Here is a 20,883-nt window from a genome sequence, read left to right on the forward strand (position 1 = left end):
GATGTGCTCACATTACTTACATACAGGAACATACAGTGCAACTTATTCACAGTGCCACACTTTCTACCACATTTATTTTATGTTCCAAATTTGAACAAATATATTTTTGTCCTCAAAATTCTACACACAATACCCCATTGGTACAATGAGAAAAGTTTTTTTTTTTTTTCTTTCAAATTTATCAAAAATAAAAAACAAAAAAAATACATGTACGTAGTCATGGCCTTTGTTCGGTAGTTTGTCACTTTTGGCAGCAATTAAGCCTCAAGTTTTTTTTTAAATTAGAAAATAATAGATTGCTGTTTTCATATTTTCCTCTATCCTGACTAGTCTCTCAGTTCCTGCCACTAAAAAACATCCCCACAGCATGATGCTGCCGCCACCATGCTTCACTGAAGGGGTGGTATTTATTTATTTATTTTTTATCGTGCTCTGTTTGTGTTGTGTTGTGTTTGCTTGGTTCTCTTGTTATCTTTTAACCTGCCCATTGTACAGCACTTTGGCTACCCCTGTGGTAAATTTTAAATGTGCTTTATAAATAAAGTTGATTTGATTTGATTTGATTTATTGGCATGGTGATGAGAGGTGCCTGGTTTCCTCCAAATATGATGCCTGGCATTCACGCCAAAGAGTTAAATATTTTTCTCATCAGACCAGAGAATTTAGTTTCTCATGGTCTGAGAGAATTTTAGGTGCATTTTTTACTTTTTACTAAAAAATGGCTTCCTTCTGGCCGCCATACTATACAGGCCTGATTGGTGGATTGACGCACAGATGGTTGTTCTTCTCGCTCCACAGAGAAATGCTGTAGCTTTGACAGAGTGACCATCGGGTTCTTGGTCACCTCCCTGACTAGACTAAGATGAATGCAGCAATGTAAAGAGACATCCTGGATGAAAACCAACGCTTCCCATCCAACCTGATGGAGCTTTAGAGGTGCTGCAAAGAGGAATGGGCGAAACTGCCCAAAGATAAGTGTGCCAAGCTTGTGGCATCGTATTCAAAAAGACTTGAGGCTGTAATTGCTGCCAAAGGTGTATCATCAAAGTATTGAGCAAAAGCTGTAAATACATATTTTTTATGTGATTTTCTATTTTTTTATTTTTATTACATTTGAAAAAAAACAAAACTTTTTACGATGTCATTATGGGGTCTTGTCTGTAGAATTGTGTGAACAAAAATGAATTAATTCATTACAAAATGTGTAAAAAGTGAAGCACTGTAAATACTTTACGAATGCACTGTAACCCAATAAGTAGCATTTGTCATTTCCAAACACAGTATATTTAATATTCTCTTCAGAAAGGCTACAATATTAAGGATACACGCACATTTTAACTACAGCCAATGGAAAGTGCTGTATAAAATGCACTTGCTGCACGTTTGAATTTAGTGACACAAAAATCAAACCATTACTCACTAAGAAAAATATTGTTGTGCAATTATTAAACCTCTGGGGACATTCGATTTTAATTACTGTATCTTCAAAGCCAATCAGGACATAAACGTTTTGAAGTCTCTAAAGAGTGTAAAAACATTCAGGATTTTTTTTTTTCAAAAATGTATTAAAAAAAATCAGTCCTAATCAAAAATATCAAACATGTAATACATTATTTAAAAATTGACACCTTTGAATGCCCTCTATGATCAGATAATGTAACAGGTTTAAATGAGTAAAATGACTCATGTTATGCAAATGTATATTAAATGAAAACTGTGACATAATTTAATCAAAATACCTTAAAATGGTTAAAATGGGAAAAAACATCACATGTTTGGTATTGTTGTTACGGGTTGAAGTTGATTGAGAGATGTGAGTAAAAAAAGTAAAACAAAAATGAATCCAAAATGTTTTTATGCCCTTTTATGTCCTGTTTGTCTTTAGGGTATTGTCTAATAATTGCCAGTATATAATACATCTCTGAAAAAATTGGGCATTTTAAAATATAACATTAAACATTATTTATAATGAAGTAACACAACAGAAATTATGGCCAAAATACGCACAAAAATTACTGAAAGGACAAAAAAGTCAGCCTTTGTCACCTGTTTGGTTGACAAGTGTGCTTCGATTGACTTGATTACATATTTTCTTCTTTGAGGTTAAATGTCCTGTATGAACTATTTTTCAATAATTTTTCAACAACAGTGTCAATGTTCCATTATACTGTGTTGCCTAAAATGTATCCTTGATGCTGGAATTGAAACAGTTTAAAAGTGCTTTTAGTAAGCCCTACTACTTTGTGTGTCTGAAGCTTTAATGCTAATGAGCTGTGTCTCCAAAGTGTGCACATTAATTCATCTCACACATTGTAATGCTGCACTTGGCTAATACATGCAATATATTCTATATATTATAGATGTATATTCTCCCCTCTCCCCTCAGGCAGGAGACTACGGTCCATCCAGATCCACACCTCCCGCCACCTGAACAGTTTTTTCCCCTCGTCCATCAGACACATGAACAATAACAAGATCTGATAGCTCAGTTACAGCTCATGTTATTCTATTCTGTGTTATATGTGTGTTATGTTGCACGATTGCGCCAAGTAAAATTACTAGTTTGTGAACCCGTTCTCAAACAATGGCAATAAAAACTCTTGTAATTCTGATTCTGATATCAAATAAAACAATGTATAACTTTTTTTTCTAGGATGTGTAGCAAAAGCCTGATTCTTTACAAAGCTATAATTCGTAGAGTGGTGGTAAGCGTATATACAGGGTAGACCCATTTAGCTAGGGGTGGTATGTCCAAGGAAGGAGGTTTTTCATCATGAATTCTCACATAAGTTGAACAAACAAATACAGAACATGATAGAATGTTCTCATTTTAGGTGCTCACATTTTTGGGACACATTACTCCTACAACATCATTAAAAATCAATCAATCAATCAATGTTTATTTATATAGCCCTAAATCACAAGTGTCTCAAAGGGCTGTACAAGCCACAACGACATCCTCGGTACAGAGCCCACATACGGGCAAGGAAAAACTCACCCCAGTGGGACGTCGGTGAATGACTATGAGAAACCTTGGAGAGGACCGCATATGTGGGTAACCCCAAATAAACATATAAACTGTTTCACCATAGTAGTTTTCTTTGGTAGAGGTACTGGCAACAAATTAAAGGTGATCATTATTGCTGTAAAGGAAGACTTTTTTAAATACAGCTCTTGTATTGGATCTCATTAGAGTGTGCCTAATAAAGTGTCCAGTTTGTCCGTTTATTCATATAGGAGTTGGGAAAAATCTAAATGTGGGAGGATTGTGTGCAATGCCAGCTCCGCTAATAAGTCAGTCAAAATGCAGAGATCCAGGGTGTCAGTGCATTGTGGCAAGTGGAAAGGATGCAATGTCATTCATAATGTGCAAAAACTGGGTCTGGGCGATATGGTTGAAAACAATCCCGATATAAGAGATTTATGTCGGTCAATATCGATAATTATTTATATTTTATCAAAAATAAGGACGAGGAGAAAAATATATTGAATAGAAATATTTGTATTTAAAATGCAACCTTCCTCTGATTATAATCCCTACAGGTATCAAGGCAGAAAGGAAAGGATATGTCAACACAACCATTGAAAACAGTCAAACAATCACTCGAGACAAAATTCTAAAATCAAATTGAACACTTAACAATACTTTCTTACAATAAAGGTGTAAAAATAAAGAAAACGTAAGAATTGCTTAATAAAGTGTAACAAAAAAGTGCAAAGCGTAAAAATGTAAACATAGATAAACATGAGAATAACTATTTTCTGCATATTGCCAGGAAGTTACGGCTGTGCTTTGGGTGAGTGTGGCTAATGTGGTGTGGTAATACCAGAATTTTTTTTCTAAAACGCCATGTCGAGGTGACTTTCTATTTATCGACAATTTATTCGCTCCCTGCAGCACAACCAAAATTGATTGTTGATACAGTTATCCGATTGGCTGTTAGCATGTCACTCTCACTGATCAGTTATCACTTCCTGCATTGCTCGGTTACCAGAGAGCGATTACATTTGTTCATGCAAGCAACCTTCCTTTGCAACTTCGGGTTTATTCCGACAAAAGAAAAAATATATATACTGAACGTTTTATCAAAAGCATTTTTTATTGATATAGATTACTTGTCTATCGCGATATGTCTCGATATTGCTTTATCACCCAGCTCGAGTAGAAACTAAGTTTTATGACATTTCTAACTCCTTAAAACAGCAATGCTTTTATTTTTACACTCAGTATTGCTATCTGATGGCAATGGCTGATAACCACAGAAATACACACTGATAAAAAACGATATTCCACATAATTGGCCACTTACACACAGGAAGGAGACAGTATAAGGATGTAAGGGTATCAAACTATTACTTTGCAAACGCTGAGAATATAAAAAAATGTTTACTAACCTCTGCACTCATACTTGAGGTCGGAGAAGAAGACCAGCTCTTGTGAGAAGACGAACAATCCTAACCTTCCGCCAGCAAATGTCTTGTCATAAACTGGGCCAGAATCGGCCATGATCTGTTTACCTTCGTACACAACAACCCTGCAAACAACATGACAAACACACAACACTCTAAACGTCTGCATGATGCGTACTCAAATGACAAATGACATGAAATATCAACAAACCTGCCTTTACAAATACAATAATGCTAATTTTGAATGAGTCTGTCAGAGCGGATTAGTATGGTAGCTGTGTGCAGTGGTGTAAACTTTATTATTGTTACTGTGTTGTTAAATTCATACATCTAAAGTGATTTCAGCGTTAGATTTAGGCAGGTGAGTTTATGTCCTATACAAATATACTGTAATTATAAATAGGCATGTGCCGATCGATTTGCCACCTATCTGTATTGGTCAATTTTTGTGAAAAAGTATGTGATCGCCATTGACAATTATTGCCTTTTAATGCCAATCAAAAACGCCAACCCCCTCTGATTGTATTTATTTTTAGTCTCCCGGCTGACAAGTGGCTAGCAGCTAAATTAAGTATCGCCTTACAAAGTGGGGAGCCGCTCCCCTAAGCTAATAATAATCACCTCCATTACAGAAAATAAACTGCATTTTCTATTATCGTAAGTATTATTATAAATGATCACGATCACTGGAGGACAAGGCTAAACATATTACACACCAGGAGCAAAATTAATAAGAGTCTTGAGAGAGGATGTTATAACAACAACTGTTGGTGTGTCAGCATTGTCACTGTCAGTACACCAGACGTAAGAGAGCGGATCAATCCATAAATTGGTAATGTGGATACCAAGGGTAGTATCAGTATATGATCAATACTAAAGTGATTAGGTTGATATTTTTATTTTCTCTAAATCTTTTTGTTGCTATTTTTATTAATGTTTACAAGCTGGGAAAAAATCCCTGGATACAGGAGAAACACCAAATTATTTAAATCAGTGGCAGTGTTTTTGCTTTTGTTTAGTTATTGTGTACTGTTGACTTTGTTTTGCTCAAACAATTTATTTGATAAAGGAAAATAAGGAACTAGTTTATTATATATTATTGTGTTGATAAGGTTAAAATGTCAATAGCACTCACCATAATTATATTTACACTTAATACATGTGATCGATATCAGTATTGTATCGGCCAATCTCACTCTTGGATGATCATTATCGGAATCGGCAGCATAAAAGCCTGGTCGGAACATTCCTATTAATAAATATGGCAACTGTCGATTGTTAATTTATGATAGAATAAGAGTGAACGTTTTACCTTATGAAACCAGTCTTTGGTCTGTGGATGAGGTGCCACCTGTAAGCTGTGTAATCTTTCCAGCCAATATTCTTTGGGTCATGCCACAGAGTTCGTACCTATGTGAAATGAATAACATAAAAATGAAGGCCAGAGCTTTTAAAGCATACAGCGAAAATAGCTTACCTCTCCAGGAGTGTTGCCCGTGTGCCACAAAGCATTCCTGAGGTGTTCTCCAGTGCCAGTGGTCGAGTTGACCACTTTGAGCGACACGCCAGAGATGCCAAAAGCCTTGGATGGTTTGTCTTCCCAGTAGGTTTGTGTGATCTGCTTCCACATAACCACATAAAAGCGCCCGCTCGACTGGTAGCCGAAAACGAAACCAGCGAAGTCGTCGTCCCTGTCTGTGTTCACGTACATCGTGCCGCTGAAGTCCACCGCACTGAACTCATCAAAGCCTGGTTTCAAAAAAAGAAGAATGAACTTTCCCTTGTAACACAACTTTGGCATGAGTTTAATGTAAGGGAGTTTACACGTGTGGTCCTCACCTACTGCAATGCCCGGGTCGGAGTTGGCAGTCTGAACAAGCTCTTTGCCCTGGTGCCTTACCACCCAGTTGGGGTCGATTTGAGTGGTTCCCTTTGGGTCCAAATGGACCATCTGGAACTTCCTGAAGTCTGTGAAGCTGATGGCACTGTTCTCTGGACACACATCAATGATGTCTGGGATATTGTCGTTGTCAAAGTCGTCTTTGCAGGCATCACCCCTTCCATCACCTGTTTTAAAAGACAATTGAAGTTTTCAACAGGAAATTCAACTTCATAATAATCTTTCAAATATTAAAAACATGTCAGTAGTATGACAGAGAGAGCTTTAGGTATTTTGTGTGCATAAACAAACACAATTGTGAATAAAAAAATAAACCTAAAATTAGGTTCTGTAATGTAACCACAGTGACGTGGTTCTTAGTACGATGCAGTGCAGTTACATTCTTTAATACAGAAAAACGTTGACAAAGAGATACTTCCTCATCAAAACTGAGCATTATCACCATTGTATCGTATTGTTATAATTGCTTTTGGTTGGTTGGTTGACTTGTCAGTTAGCAGGATTACAAAATAACTACACAGCCTCTATGGAAGTATGGCATTGATAGAACCCATTCAATTTAAGGAATAATGCAATGGAATGGATTTACTCTAATCTGGTAATACTTTTTATATTCAGTCTTTAAAAAAATAGTCTACTACTATCTTATCAGCAGTGAGAGATGCCCTCAAGCTGAAGAAGGATTCTTATCGGGCCTTCTAGGCCCATGGGACTCCGGAGGTAGCTGACAAGTACAGACAGGCCAAGCTATGTGAAGCTTTGATGGTCACTGAGGCAAAAACTCGGACACGGTGTATGCTATCCATTGTAATGATAAATGCACTGATTTATATATTGGGGAAACAAAACAACCTCTAAGCCGACACATGGCACGGCTCAGGGAGAAACAGCACTCCTTTGAGAACAAAAATGTACAGATTATGGACAGGGAGGACGGATGGTACAAAAGAGGAGTGAGGGAAGCCATCTATGTCAAGGTTGAAAACTAACTAGATTTGACCAATCTAAGCCTATGAGCACAAACTAATGAAGCTTACTCAGATGAGAGGCAAAACATATTCTAAGACAAACCAAACAGTCCAGTTTCAATCGATTGAATGCCCTGAGATGGCAATGACCTGGATGAATGAGAACATTCATAGACATGTATGGGTACTCAACAGCGAGCTGTCCTATCTCTGGAGCTGAGGTTGCCGAAAAGCTCCACGGGGTGGATGCGATCCGCGTGGTGGATGCGATCTGCCTGGAATTCTTCAATGCTCTGAATGCTGTGGGGCTGTCTTAGTTGACAGGACCGCAGCATCGAGTGGACTTCAGGGGCGATGCTTTGAATTTGGCCAGGGTGGTAGTTCCCTTTTTCCAAAAAACAAAAAACAAAACGTAGAGTGTGTCCCAACTGTTGTGGGATCACACTCCTCTTCCTTCCTATTATGGTCTATCCGGAGGGACTGGTACCGGATAGTCAAACCTCATAATCAAGAGGATCAGTGCGGTTTTCATCCTGGCCGTGTAACTGTGGACCAACTCTATACTCTCGGTAGTGTCCTTGACGATGCATTGGAGTTTGTTCAACCTCTTTACATGTCTCTCAGGAAATCCTGTGAGGAGTTCTCCAGAAGAATAGGGGCCTGGTTTTGGTGGTCCGGTCTTTGTATGACCCATGTCCGAGCTTGGTCCACTTGGTCTTGCTTGCTCTCACTGGATTGGTTCACAACTGAATGTGGGTAGAATGAAATCCTGCCACCAAGTGGAGACGTTCAAGTACCTTGTTCAAGAGTGAGGAAAGACTGGATTGTAAGATCGACAGGCGGATCCGTGCGGCATCTGCAGAAAGGCATTTGTAAGTTGTGGTGTAGAAGGAGCTGAGCTAGAAGGCAAAGCTCTGAATTGACCGGTCAATCTACGTTCCCACTCTTACCTTAGGTCATGGGTAGTGACTGAAAGGACAACATTGCAGGTAAAAGCAAACAAAATGAGTCTCCTTTGTAGTGTAAGCAGGGCTCTCCCTTAGAGATAGAATAAGAAACTCTCGTCATTCGGCAAGAACACAGTCATGCTGCTCCTCCACATCGAGAGGAGCCAAATAAGGTGGCTCCTGAACACCTCATTGTTTGGGGTACGTTCAACCAGTAGGGGTCTTCGGGGGAGACTCAGGACATGTTGGAGAGACTGTCTCCAAGCTGGGGTCGGAATGCTTCGGGATACCCTGGGAGGATTTGGACAAAGTAGCCGGGAAGAAGGAAGTCCGGGCTTCTCTTCTTAGGCTGCTGTATCCTCAACATGACCTCGGATAGGTGGAAGAAGATGGATGGATGGTTGAAGGACTGTACAATGAACCAAAAAGTAGCCGAACAAACAAATGGACTGACATACAACACAAAGATAAGTACCATAGTGTTTTTCACTTTTTCAGAGGAGGAAGTATTTGTTTCTTTGCCATTTAAGTTGTGATGCAACAATTAGTCTCTCCCCACAATCAATAATGGTACACCCCCATAATCCTCTGTCATACTCTGTGAACTAGGAAACGAACAAACAAAAATCACTTTTGTTAGTGGTATGTTCTTGCTCTACACGATGCCTATCTCTTTGTACTGTATATGTGTATTTTTTTTTAATACCTAATGAAGGAGCCAGTGAGTGTAGTTAAACACAATTTCCAAGTCAGTGAAACTGAAAGGGGAGCCATCTTTTGTCATGCCGTGATAACTTCCACTGATGCTATCCGAGGTCCAGTCAAGCCATGCAGCAGGCTTGGAGTTCCCAGTGGAAAGACGGCCAGTGAGTCATGAAGGCCGCCGCATGGAAGTAGCTTGCTGCTTTCTGTCATCATGTTTGTTATGGCACACGAGGCTACACTTCTGTCAAATAAACACTATATGACAAGCTGTGAAGAGAGTGAACGCATCAGCTTGACCAAGGGCCTTCCTCATCGGCAGTCTGTTTCCAGTTACACACACAGCTGTATAAACTTCAGGTAACCCTGCACAATTTGGGCACAGCAAACTAATCAAGAGCCAAGCTAAAACAAATAAAAATTTAATAAGCTGGCATGTGCCCTTCTGGGCTTCTCGCTGAAGTCATGCTGAATGACATCACCCACGACAGCACAGAAGTTGACTTTCCACCGCCACATTTCAAGTGCAACATCAAAAGAAGTGACAACAAAAAGTGAGCGAGTGTCATCATCACAGGTGCAATTACTGTGTGCAGGCATGTATGCAGAGTTGATAGATAGATTTTAAAGTGGATGTTTACAGATTTTAGGAAAAGTTTTAAGTTCGACTTTTCCTTTCTGAACAACCACTAATTACCTCAACAACCCACACGCTTGTCACTAAACACTGCAGACTATAATATACAAATTATTTAGCAATGCAAGGTCAGGGACAATGTAATAATGTATTCCACTTGACAGTCTCCAATTATTAAATAAAATAAAGTTCCCCAACAAGTAATAAGGTGCCAATATAAACAGTTAACAATTTCCATGTCAGCTGCTGCGATACTGGAGTCATCATAATCTACCATCTAATAAACAATCATAATTTTAGCCCTATCTCATATATATATATATATATATATATATATATATATATATATATATATATATATATATATATATATATATATATATATATATATATATATATATATATATATATATATATATATATATATATATATATATATATATATATATATATATATATATATATATATATATATATATATATATATATATTAGGGGTGTGCATCTCTACCGTAAATGCCGATTTGATATGAATCTGGATACATGGGTTACGATACGATTCAGTAGCAATTCATTTTAGAACATTACAATTCGATGCGGTTTGATGCGATACGATTTGATGCAGATGGAATCTCTGCATGGTGAAAAAAAAGTTTTGTGTATCATGTCTCAAGTCAGAACATTGTCATGTGTTTGATTTTTAAATGTACACAGACAAAAAGACAGTTCCTGTATTAATTATGTACAAATAGTAGAACTAACAACTTCAGTGCATTGCAATCCATAAACTTTAAGAAAAGAGGATGTAAGCGAAACACTTTTGGAAAAGCTACCAGGTAATTACTGTTGTTTGCTCAAGTAGCAACAATTAAATACAGAGAAAAGCAAGCTGCACATCAAGTAGAGAGGTGTTATAACAACACAGTAGTCCAACTTTAGTATTAGAAGCTATCAAGTTATCATCAACTTACCAATGAACATGTTTAATCGCTGATCGCGTCCACAACTGGCTGCAGTAGTGGCAGGTGTATTTCACACAGCTTTATAGGTGCCCGAGCTTTCAGCCGCTCTGCCCCACATCTTTGGAACTCTTTGCCACCAGACCTTCGTAACCTAGACTCAATATCCCTCTTCAAATCAAGACTCAAAACACACCTATTCCTGACTGCCTATTCATTGTAATCATCTTTTCTTCTCTATCTTTGTTGTTGTTACTATTGTTGTTTTTATCGAATTTGATTTTTATTGTTTTGATTTTGTACGGTGTCCTTGAGTGCCCAGAAAGGCGCCTTATAAATAAAATGTATTATTATTATTATGTAGTCATCATATTTTCAAAAATAACATCACCTGACACGTAAAAGTCATTTGGGAAATGTTAGGCTCTGTATTTTGGAGTTAGTTTGATGGTTTGAGGTGGCCGTGTGTTGCTGAGGCAAGCACAGAAATGGCCTCAGAAAGGTGTAACACGCAATGCCATGTAGAGTGCTGGTTCCTGGCTGGCACGGCTCCATGGAGGTGCGTGTTTGTCCAGTGCACGGTAAAAATTATTTCCCCTTTTCTTCTCAATGACAGCATCTCATTGCGGCAATTCATACAACTTTCAGCATTTAGAGTGTGTTTTTGCGCAAATCTATGATTCGGTTTACTTCCGCGTACCCAGAAGTGGGGCGGTAAAAGTTTGACTGAGATTGGCTGTTCCGCCGTGTCTTTTTTTATGCTTTGCAGCGGCACCTGAATGAATGTTTCCATGCCATAATTACGACGGTCAGATGGATAAAAAAAGTACGGATAGCAGTATCATTAGTCTAGAATTTTAACGGTCCACTTGAACCGACCCAATTAGGAACTGTTACCTAAAAATACTTGTACTCGGTTTGCATCCCTATTTGGAGGAGAATTGTTTGTTAACACTTTCGGAGCTGCCTGCTATGTTGCTCTGTTGTTGTCGACAGTCGCTAACGAGAATGTTAGTCTCGTTATACGTCATCACAGAAGTCTCGAAAGACTAGAACGGCCATATTTTATAACAGATCTCCAGTCAACCGATATATGACTTTCCAACAGGACATCGACCGATCCATATATATATATACCTGTATATATATCTAAATATCGATCGATCCAGAGGCTCGTCAAACGATGTATTCGTATCTCAAAAGTTAAAATCGGTTATCGATTTGTACCGATTATTTTTTACACTCATTCATATATATATATATATGTAAATCTATTTGTTATGGACGATTAGATTCGCATCGTGAACATGGGTTATGATGCGATTCAAAACGATTCCTTTATAAAACAGAACAATTCGATGCAATTCGATTTAGTGTATGAATGATTCGATACGATTTGATTCAGTGTATGAACGATTCGACATCAGTGCTTCTTACCAGTGCTTTGGCAAACAATAAGTGGTGACCCAGATTGTGGAGCTTTTAAATCTCAAATTCTGTATCTTATATTTAATGAAAATACATTAAAGGGCAGTTTGAATTTGAGGTACTGTAAAAAAATGCTTAATGCTTGTTTCAGGAACGCAATGTTTTTTTCTCACAAGTGCTTTCATATATATATATATATATATATATATATATATATATATTAGAGTTGTACAGTACAAGGTTGTACAGTATACCGGTGTACAGTATACTGGTACTAATAAAGTACCACGGTACTAATGAATTAAAACTGGTACTATATTGCCTTTAAAAAATGCCGGTACTGTTTTTCATCCGCATGCTGCCATGCGGCAGTGACGTACAGCACGGCGGAACATGTTTAATGTGTCAGCGCGCACACACTTACAAAGTGCACAAGGAGAAACAGCAAGTAGAGGAAAAATGGCAAAAACGCCAATTCTACTGGTTAATAAAAAGTAAAGTGCAATATGAAGGTATTTGGGCTTCAAAACTATCGATAAAGATGATGCTTTAAACATGGAAGCGCCACGCTGCAAGCTCTGTTTTAAAACACGGATCGCCAAAGGTGGCATGATTAAACTATTACCACCTTTGCTTCAAACATAGCTAAACAATTAAATAACAAGCAGTCAGATCGACAGGTAATAAAGTCAACTACCTCCTATGTTATGCCCATATAGATAGTAGACGCGCAGACAGCTGTTTGGATTGATGCCAAACATTAGCGGAGTCCAAACCACCCATGCACGTAACGTAAACTGATGCAAATGAAATGACTTAATTTTGTAACAAATTCCTACAATTTGTGTTTTATCTTTAACAATGTGTGTTTTACCTGCTACATGTCTTATTTGTGTACTTTTAGCCATAGTATTGTTTTTAGTATTTACGAATGATTGTATTATACTTAAAGCACAGACAACCATAAATCATAAATCAGAATGTCAATAAAGCTTTCTATTCCATTCTAACCTAATCCTAGATTATGGCAGGCTATATGTAATATACAAAATTGTAAATTGTTCTTTGAGTGCAACAAGAAAAGCACAATGTGTCTAAAGCATTTTAATTTTTGTTTTAATGTTCTAAAATTGTTCTTTGAGTGCAATAAAAATCATATGTTAAACATATTGTAGGATTTTTTGTTCAAATGAAGCCTAAAATGAATTTTTTTGGTGGTCTCCTTTATTTTGAAAAGTTTTGAAATACATTAGGGTACCGGAAACAAAACATTGGTATCGGGACAACCCTAATATATATACAGTACATACATACACATATACTGTATATGTAGTTTTAACCTTGATTCTCTGTGTAATGTTGTTAACTTACATTTTACATTTAAAGAATGAGGAAAAAGGGTGACGACATTGTCAAACTTGAATTTTTTAATACTTAACAAATGTAGGACTCCTACTTGTGATCGAGTAAGTTTAAATTGCTGTGTCGGTATTTTGACTTTGTGGAATAGTAATTTTAACATGATCGAGGTAAAAAACCAAACCACCTTACCATCAGAGTCAAGCTGGTCTGCGTTGGGTGTCAACCTGCAGTTGTCCCTGTCATCGGGTATGCCGTCGTCATCGTCATCATAGTCGCAAGCGTCTCCTTTGCCGTCCTTGTCATGGTCTGCCTGGTTAGAATTGGCCACATATGGGCAGTTGTCCAGGTTGTTCTGATGGCCGTCTTCGTCGATGTCTTGGTTGTTGTCACACTGATCTCCCACCAGGTCGTTGTCTATGTCAATCTGTTTAGGGACAACACAAAAGATTAGGAGTGTGATGACTTTTAGTGGCTTGGAGGTACAGTGCGTGACCATGCCTGTTCAGGGTTGTGCAGCAGCGGACAGTTGTCACACTGGTCACCGACTCCATCCATGTCTGTGTCCTTCTGGTCAGTGTTGTACACAAGTGGGCAGTTGTCATTCTCATTCAGAATTTCTAAGTAAACAACGGTGGATTATATAGGAATGAAAACACAATAATCGCATGACCATCTGTATTAGATTTTAACAGTGCAATTTTAAGTTTCTTTTACCATCTCCATCAATGTCTATTGCACATGCATCCCCTTCGCCATTGTGGTCGGTGTCAATCTGAGCAGGATTGTGCTCATAAGGGCAGTTATCACAGCGGTCACCAACTTCGTCCTTATCAAAGTCAAACTGGCGGGGATTGTAAAGGAGGGCGCAGTTGTCCTGTGGTTGAAAGCAAATTGGTTTGTTAGAGGAATCTGTGGCCTTAGAGAACTGAATGACACGTCTGACAAGTGTTCATGTTGTCTCGCACCCTCTCATCAAGGATTCCATCATTGTCGTCATCTTTGTCACACGCATCTCCTTGGCCGTCTTTGTCAAAGTCTTCTTGTCCAGAGTTGGGCAGGCTGGGGCAGTTGTCCTTTAAAAGCAGATTGATGCCTTCTTATTACAGGCTGGTTTCCGTAGATGACGACAGGAAAAGCGGTTCGATGAAATACCTTCTTGCAATGATAGGTGGCGTTTGCTCCACACACTAAATTATGATTAGGCCAACCATCGAGATCTGAGTCTTCCCCGCAGATGTAACCATCACCGGCGTAACCTGTACGACACTCACACTTGTACATAGGGTCGCTGAAATGGCTGATGTAGATACATTCAGCAGATCTGTGACAGTTGTGGGTCTTGTCCTTGCATGGGTTCTCTGGCTCACATACCTATACGGAAAAAAGACACAGGGAATGAATGTTCTGTGATTATTGTCATCTGCCTGTCTACAAGGTGTGTTGCAAAATACAGGTGGAACCAAAAACGAGACGGTCAAGAAAGACATTTTAGACCAAGCGCTTCAAAACGCTGTTGATTTGACAGAATCGCATTTAATGCATCGCACATCCCACTGTGGCTTACCACAGCGGTCTTAGGTATTCACAGCTGCCACTCATTAGAAGAGGACCAAAATATAACTTCGAATGCCACGCCATGAGCTCAAAGAGAAGAAAGTGGCGGCGAAAGCAGGCTTTTGATCAAAAACTTGGAAATGGAATCATTCAGTGCCAACGGTGAGACAATTCCTGTATTCCCAAATCAAATCACTGTGCAACTGGGGCATGGAATTAAAGACGGGCATCGGCAAAGGCCAAAAAAAAGTGACAAAATCAAAAGGGGCACAGTGTGTTGTGGTCTTTCAGGCGCTTTGTGGAAACACTGACTTTCAAAAATCGTATTCCTTACACATGGGTAGGAATATACACTATATTGCCAAAAGTATTTGGCCACCTGCCTTGACTCACATATGAACTTGAAATGCCATCCCATTCCTGACTCATAGGGTTCAATATGTCGGTCCACCTTTTGCAGCTATTACAGCTTCAACTCCTCTGGGAAGGCTGTCCACAAAGTTGCGGAGTGTGTTTATAGGAATTTTCCACCATTCTTCCAAAAGTGCATTGGTGAGGTCACACACTGATGTTGGTCAAGAAAGCCTGGCTCTCAGTCTCCGTTCTAGTTCATCCCAAAGGTGTTTTCTCGGGTTCAGGTCAGGACTCTGTGCAGGCCAGTCAAGTTCATCCACACCAGACTCTGTCATCCATGTCTTTATGGACCTTGCTTTGTGCACTGGTGCACAGTCATGTTGGAAGAGGAACGGGCCCGCTCCAAACTGTTCCCACAAGGTTGGGAGCTTGGAATTGTCCAAAATGTTTTGGTATCCTGGAGTATTCAAAGTTCCTTTCACTGGAACTTAGGGGCCAAGCCCAACTCCTGAAAAACAACGCCACACCATAATTCTTCTTCCACCAAATTTCCCACTCGGCACAATGCAGTCCGAAATGTAGCGTTCTCCTGGCAACCTCCAAACCCAGACTGGTCCATCAGATTGCCAGATGGAAAAGCGTGATTCATCACTCCAGAGAAGACGTCTCCACTGCTCTGGAGTCCAGTGGTGACGTGTTTTACACCACTGCATCCCACGCTTAGCATTGGACTTGGTGATGTATGGCTTAGATGCAGCCATGGAAACCCATTCCATGAAGCTCTCTGCATATTGTACGTGGGCTAATTGGAAGGTCACATGAAGTTTGTAGCTCTGTAGCAACTGACTGTGCCGAAAGTCTTTGCACTTTGCTGACCCTTCTCTGTCAGTTTACGTGGTCTACCACTTGGTGGCTGAGTTGCTGTTGTTCCCAAACTCTTCCATTTTCTTATAATAAAGCCGACAGTTGACTTTGGAATATTTAGGAGCGAGGACATTTCACCACTGGATTTGTTGCACAGGTGGCATTCTATGACAGTTCCACCCTGGAAATCACTAAGAGTTCTTTCACAAATGTTTGTAGAAACAGTCTCCATGCCTAAGTGTTTGATTTCATACACATGTGGCCGGGCCAAGTGATTAGGATACCTGATTCTCATCATTTGGATGGGTGGCCAAATACTTTTGGCAATATAGTGGATTTAATATTTAAGTGTCTTGATCTGCGATTGATAAATTAGTTCCAACATGTTTTTCCCCTTTTGTGCTAACTGTGTTTACTGTATTTTTCGGACTATAAGTCGCAGTTTTTTTCATAGTTTGGTCGGGGGTGCGACTTATACTCAGGAGCGACTTATGTGTGAAATTATTAACACATTACCGTAAAATATCAAATAATATTATTTAGCTCAATCACGTAAGAGACTAGACGTATAAGATTTCATGGGATTTAGCGATTAGGAGTGACAGATTGTTTGGTAAACGTATAGCATGTTCTATATGTTATAGTTATTTGAATGACTCTTACCATAATATGTTACGTTAACATACCAGGCACATTCTCAGTTGGTTATTTATGCGTCATATAACGTACACTTATTCAGCCTGTTGTTCACTATTCTTTATTTATTTTAAATTGCCTTCCAAATGTCTATTCTTGGTGTTGGGTTTTATCAAATAAATTTCCCCCAAAAATGAGACTTATACTCCAGTGCGACTTATATATGTTTTTTTCCTTCTTTATTATGCATTTTTGGCCGGTGCGATTTATACTCCGGAGCGACTTATACTCCAAAAAATACGGTACATTAAATGTCAAAATGTCAATAAAGGTTGATTTTTACTATGTAAGGTCTTGTCATTGTTGTTAGATTTAGCAATGGTACCTAATTTTGCAGTCGATGAATGTAACGCTTGGAGTTCAAAATGAGTGCCTCACTTGTTTGTTCTTCTTGGCAGCCTCTACGCCCATCCCGAAAGGTTGGGTGCCCTTGTAGCGTTTAGGGCAGGGCAGGCAGTGAAACCCTGGATCTGTGTTGATGCAGCGCTGCATCCCGCCCACGTTGAAGCAGATGTCAGAAACCATGTTACACTGAAATAGGAGAAAAAGGAATGACAAATTGAAGGTGGCAAGGATGTGTCTTAGACATACCTAGGCATGTATAGATTGTAGGACAAAACCTTCACCTCATTAATATCTTCACATTGGGTACCGTTTCCACGAAAACCAGCAGGGCACGGCCCGCATTCCCAAGAACCATCCGGGGAACTGTTGCAAACCACTCCCCCAAAGCATGGGTTGGACAAACAGCCATCTGCAAGGCATTCACATAATAAGCTTGAAAATAAATAAAATAAATAAATTAAAAAATATTATTTAATAGTAGAATTGAAATAAATGGGTCAGGATGGAGAAAGAATTATCTCGAACGAGTCTCTGGTCTATAATAAAAAACTCACCAATAGGACAGTCTATTTTGTTACAGCTGTCGCTGTCATTGACCTCTCCGATGCATTTCCTACCGCCGTACTGAGGATGAGGGCTGTTGCATTCACGTTTGCGACTTTTGACTCCACCGCCGCATGTTGCAGAGCAGGTTGCCCATGGAGACCACGGTCCCCAACCACCATCGACTGACATACAAGAAACATATGAGGCTTTATGTTAAAAAGCTGTTATTATTTTCAGTGAATAACAATGTATGCACAAGACAGTCAAACATGTGGTGTTTGCATGTTCTGCCTATGCGTACTTGGGATTATTCCACTTCTTCTCACAGTACGTTAATAAAAACTAAAAATACAAAGACTTGCAAAAAATGACTAAAAACATTGCAATGTGCATGCCAGGCTGGTATGCACAACTGCCTTTTTGATGGAACAGTTGAAGTTGTAAAATTGTACTTATATAAATAATACATGTCGCTGCTGTAATAGTATTGTAGTCTATGTATATATTTAGCTGGATGAGTCTTTAAATCCATTATCTTTAGTCCAATTATTGTACGTTTGGTCCACGGAACATTTATGATACTAGCGTAACAGAGGCCAGCCAGTGCAGCTGTGCAAAGTGTACGTTGATATACCTCACTCCCTAATAAGTAAAGAGTTTGCACTGGACACCGAGTTGACAGCTATTGCTCTCGACGCTCACTTGGAGAGCCCCGGGTGGAACAGAAGCACTTGAGCACGTCTCAGTTAGTCCTGATGGCAATTTTCAGTGCAATTCAAAATAATGTTATTTTCAAATACTTGCATTTTCAGGCTACAAAATAACACTGCGGTCGTGTATATAATCAGCCAAAACGACAACTTCATTAACTAGTTTAAAGTTAAAAATTGTGTCCTAAAAGGCAAAAAAATGCATGCTAGGTGTACATTTATAAAATATTTGCTTGACTGAAAACAACAACTCCCTTAGGTCCTGCTTTTGTGTAGTAGCCAGTGAATCAGACGCCTGGGACTTAACACTACAAGAAAAACATACCAAGCTGATTTAGGCCAACATTTTTTGTAGGAGACAAGTCCAAAACACATGGGGAATGTTGCTTCAGGGGAAGCACAAAGCAGTGGTGCTGGTTGCGAAAGTACTCACGAGGACAAGGCTCTGCAGTGCAGCCCTGCGTCTCTCGCCCGTTCCCTTCGCAGTCTTTGCCTCCCAATTGTGGCACGGGTGCGTTGCAGTGTCGTATCCTGGTGATCTGGCCGTCTCCACACGTCACCGAGCAGGACGACCACGGTGACCACAAACTCCATCCTCCGTCTTGGCGAACTGAAGCATCAAACATATGACATGAAGAGAACAAAAGTGAATGATTAAAGAATAAAAAACATGTCTAACCTGCCAAAGAAAAAATCATGTTTTCTACAAGTAAATATTATGTGGTATTGTAGGCCATGGCTCACTTTCAAAGAGGCTTTAAGAGTTTTGCGCCAGTGTTTACGTCACACTGTGTAAGCTATCATCCAGTGGTTAGATTCATTCAGCCAGATGCAGTGTAACTGTAACCCCAACCAATGACACAGGGCAATCTCCAACACAGTCAATATATTATTTTCACCAAGCAAAATGTTGCAAAAATTCCTTAGTTTGTATATTTTATGTAAAATGACAAGAGTCATTAATATTGCATTACAGCCAAAAGTGAGTTACTAGGCTTTTGGACATGAATTTGTGTTTTTTTTTAAATAACTTCTACTGGGTACACCCCACAAGCCAATCATGCAGTCCAACCTCATTCGGATTCAACCCAACTTAGGAATGTTGCACTGTGGGGGATTTCATCTGTGGTCTGTGGAAAGGGGAATCGGTTTTCCCATTTTTTTTCCTAACACATCATTCCAAAAATGGAAATTCTTAGAGATGATTTATGTTCTTACCGCGACTGTCACATCTTCCCGGGCTGCACTTTCGAGTTTGAATTGAAGAACCTGTGCAGGGGTTACTCGTGGCATCACATGACCTTCCCCTCTGCTGGGTTCCTGTCCCGCAGGTGACAGTGCACTCTGTCCATTCGGACCACGGAGACCAACCATGCTCACTTCCCTTTGCTAAAAACGGAAAGGTTTCAAAGAACATAAATGTCATGCACTTTTGACTTTTAACACATCTTTTGTTGAAATAGAGATCAAACAAGACCTGATGAATACCCTTCACATCATTAATTTATGCTTGTTCTAAATGTTTGTGCACCACTTTGGACATCATAGTCTACAAACCCCGTTTCCATATGAGTTGGGAAATTGTGTTAGATGTAAATATAAACGGAATACAATTATTTGCAAATCCTTTTCAACCCATATTCAATTGAATGCACTACAAAGACAAGATATTTGATGTTCAAACTCATAAACTTTTTTTTTTGCAAATAATAATTAACTTAGAATTTCATGGCTGCAACACATGCCAAAGTAGTTGGGAAAGGGCATGTTCACCACTGTGTTACATGGCCTTTCCTTTTAACAACACTCAGTACATGTTTGGGAACTGAGGAGACACATTTTTTAAGCTTCTCAGGTGGAATTCTTTCCCATTCTTGCTTGATGTACAGCTTAAGTTGTTCAACAGTCCGGGGGTCTCCGTTGTGGTATTTTAGGCTTCATAATGCGCCACACATTTTCAATGGGAGACAGGTCTGGACTACAGGCAGGCCAGTCTAGTACCCGCACTCTTTTACTATGAAGCCACGTTGATGTAACACGTGGCTTGGCATTGTCTTGCTGAAATAAGCAGGGGCGTCCATGGTAACGTTGCTTGGATGGCAACATATGTTGCTCCAAAACCTGTATGTACCTTTCAGCATTAATGGCGCCTTCACAGATGTGTAAGTTACCCATGTCTTGGGCACTAATACACCCCCATACCATCACAGATGCTGGCTTTTCAACTATGCGCCTATAACAATCCGGATGGTTCTTTTCCTCTTTGGTCCGGAGGATAAGACGTCCACAGTTTCCAAAAACAATTTGAAATGTGGACTCGTCAGACCACAGAACACTTTTCCACTTTGTATTAGTCCATCTTAGATGAGCTCAGGCCCAGCGAAGCCAATGGCGTTTCTGGGTGTTGTTGATAAACGGTTTTCGCCTTGCATAGGAGAGTTTTAACTTGCACTTAGAGATGTAGCGACCAACTGTAGTTACTGACAGTGGGTATCTGAAGTG

General features: G+C 39.4%; 1 protein-coding gene across 2 annotated transcripts in view; it reads right to left on the minus strand.

Annotated features, from left to right (window-relative positions):
• Nucleotides 1–20,883, minus strand: part of thbs2a (thrombospondin 2a) — a 34,778-nt gene that overhangs the window by 1,440 nt on the left and 12,455 nt on the right. For both annotated transcript variants that reach the window (XM_062058344.1, XM_062058343.1), the window contains exons 8-21: nucleotides 19,600–19,770; nucleotides 18,815–18,991; nucleotides 17,680–17,853; nucleotides 17,407–17,534; nucleotides 17,159–17,311; nucleotides 14,465–14,683; nucleotides 14,278–14,385; nucleotides 14,027–14,186; nucleotides 13,811–13,929; nucleotides 13,502–13,736; nucleotides 6,250–6,477; nucleotides 5,888–6,159; nucleotides 5,723–5,820; nucleotides 4,396–4,535 (exon numbers count right to left, since the gene is read on the minus strand). In XM_062058344.1, coding sequence (XP_061914328.1) covers nucleotides 4,396–4,535; nucleotides 5,723–5,820; nucleotides 5,888–6,159; nucleotides 6,250–6,477; nucleotides 13,502–13,736; nucleotides 13,811–13,929; nucleotides 14,027–14,186; nucleotides 14,278–14,385; nucleotides 14,465–14,683; nucleotides 17,159–17,311; nucleotides 17,407–17,534; nucleotides 17,680–17,853; nucleotides 18,815–18,991; nucleotides 19,600–19,770 — 2,382 coding nt within the window. The remainder of the gene's footprint in view (nucleotides 1–4,395; nucleotides 4,536–5,722; nucleotides 5,821–5,887; nucleotides 6,160–6,249; nucleotides 6,478–13,501; nucleotides 13,737–13,810; nucleotides 13,930–14,026; nucleotides 14,187–14,277; nucleotides 14,386–14,464; nucleotides 14,684–17,158; nucleotides 17,312–17,406; nucleotides 17,535–17,679; nucleotides 17,854–18,814; nucleotides 18,992–19,599; nucleotides 19,771–20,883) is intronic.

The sequence above is a fragment of the Entelurus aequoreus genome, linkage group LG09, assembly GCF_033978785.1.
Source record: "Entelurus aequoreus isolate RoL-2023_Sb linkage group LG09, RoL_Eaeq_v1.1, whole genome shotgun sequence".
NCBI classification, from domain to species: Eukaryota; Metazoa; Chordata; class Actinopteri; order Syngnathiformes; family Syngnathidae; genus Entelurus; species Entelurus aequoreus.